General features: G+C 53.6%; 1 protein-coding gene across 1 annotated transcript; it reads right to left on the minus strand.

Annotated features, from left to right (window-relative positions):
- Window positions 1–27: 27 nt before the first annotated feature.
- NGA_0101300 (uncharacterized protein) lies at window positions 28–1,363 on the minus strand (the record flags this gene model as incomplete). Its single annotated transcript, XM_005855063.1, has 5 exons — window positions 28–47; window positions 101–277; window positions 553–862; window positions 1,008–1,082; window positions 1,322–1,363. 5 exons carry the CDS (start codon window positions 1,361–1,363, stop codon window positions 28–30), a joined length of 624 nt encoding a protein of 207 aa, XP_005855125.1.
- Window positions 1,364–1,755: the final 392 nt, after the last annotated feature.

The raw sequence follows: 1,755 nt of genomic DNA on the forward strand, positions 1-1,755 counted from the left end.
GCCCCAACCCCCCCATCTTCATCATCCTCACAGGCAGTACTCAATAGCTACGGCCCGAACCAGCACTCTACAATCCCCCCATCCCTTCCCCAAGACTCACCTATCAACACCAGCGTCAATCCAGCCATGATCGCATGAACCACCAGAGGCAGAAAGAAGCCCGCTCCGTTCAGTAAGAGCCCGGACAAGAAAGGTCCCGCCGTGTTGCCAAGGGCAAGGCAGCCCACGATTTTCGCAAAAATGACGCCCCGATCCGTCGGTTTTCGCTTGGTCAGATCTGCACCCGCGTTGACGTGCAGGTGGATGTTCGCATGTTTGGATATTTGAAAGATTTTCGATTGCTTACATTTTTTAAATTGGTTGACATGTGGGTGCGTTCGAGAGGGCGAGCAAGTCGTTTATGGCCTCTTCGTTCCCTGGTATCAGGACCCTAAAGCTGGCCAATCTCACGCCTCAGAGGCCCAAAGGAGGGAGGGAAAGGCGGGGGAGGAGGGGAACCCCCCATAATAAAGGAGAAAAAGAGCAGGAGGACACTAACGGAGAGAGACGTACCTGCTGCATAGGCATACACGCCCGACAAATAAGTGCCGTATGAGCCCGTCAGTCCATTCACGAAAGTGGCCACGAAGAGGCAAATGCGGGCAGCCCGGTAGGACGAGGAAGAGGAGGGGGATGAGGGCGCGGCGGACGGGGTGGAGGATGAGGAGGAGGAGTGTGTGAGGGCAAGGAGGAAGAGCAAGAGGTAAAGGAACTGTCCGCAGGAGCTGATGAGGAGGACTTTCCTGCGGCCCATATAGTCGGAGAAGGCACCCAGCGTTCCGATCGTCAGGGTGGCGCTGGCGAATTCAAGTGCGTACAGGTACTGAGAAGGGGATGAGGAGGGAAAGAAAGGAATAAGAAATTGTCGAGCGCTTGAAAAGGAGAGAAAGGATCTTTGAAAGGCAAAAGCCAGACATGCACTCCACGGTAAAATGCGGGAAAACCGAGAAGGGGAGAGGAACACGTACTTTCATCGTCAATGCTGCCGTCCCGCTAATGTTAGCACTGTCGCAATCAGAAGCGCCTAATCTGTCACATTCTAGCTGCGAGAAATTCAGGACGAGGTCCCGTGGGAAGGGAGGAGGTAGAGGAGGATAAGAAAAGCAAACGTAGCTTTTCAGAAGGTCGGGGGGGAAGGATATTGCCCGAAAGAAATAATCATAGTCCTTGAGTAAGGATAAAAAGATTGTTCGGGATCGTTGGAAATTTTGTCCTCTTACCTGAATGAGAAACTGGGATAGGATGGGTTGGATACCAAAGAGGGTTATGAAAAAAAAGGTACTTGGAAGGAGAAGTGGCCAGATTGACGACGCCAGGCCAGCATGTGTCGAATTCGTCGTGTTCCCTTCGTTGCTCCCAAGCGGAGAGTCCGAAAAGTGGGAGAGAAGGTGTTGAGATAGAGTACTGGAGTCAGGGATGGAGGAGGAGGAGGGTCGAGAGGCTGGTGGAGACAGCGCCGCCTTGTCGGAGGAAGCACTTCCCGTGTCTCCGCGAGTTGCTTTCATCCTGCTCCTGGGGTTTTTATGTAATCAGCAAACCAGTGTGAGCATGCCGGCGACTGTCCTTCGGGGGTCTTGTCTCATGGTGTATTCTATCGTGTTGTGCGGCGATCCCCCCCCTGCAACTCGACCTCCTGACCGGCGATCAACCTCAAAAATATGGGCCGAGGCCACTGAAAGGACCATGTCTTTGTCGGCATTGATGACGAAGACCGGC

The sequence above is a fragment of the Nannochloropsis gaditana genome (genome assembly GCF_000240725.1).
Source record: "Nannochloropsis gaditana CCMP526 unplaced genomic scaffold scaffold301, whole genome shotgun sequence".
In the NCBI taxonomy this organism is placed as follows: Eukaryota; class Eustigmatophyceae; order Eustigmatales; family Monodopsidaceae; genus Microchloropsis; species Microchloropsis gaditana.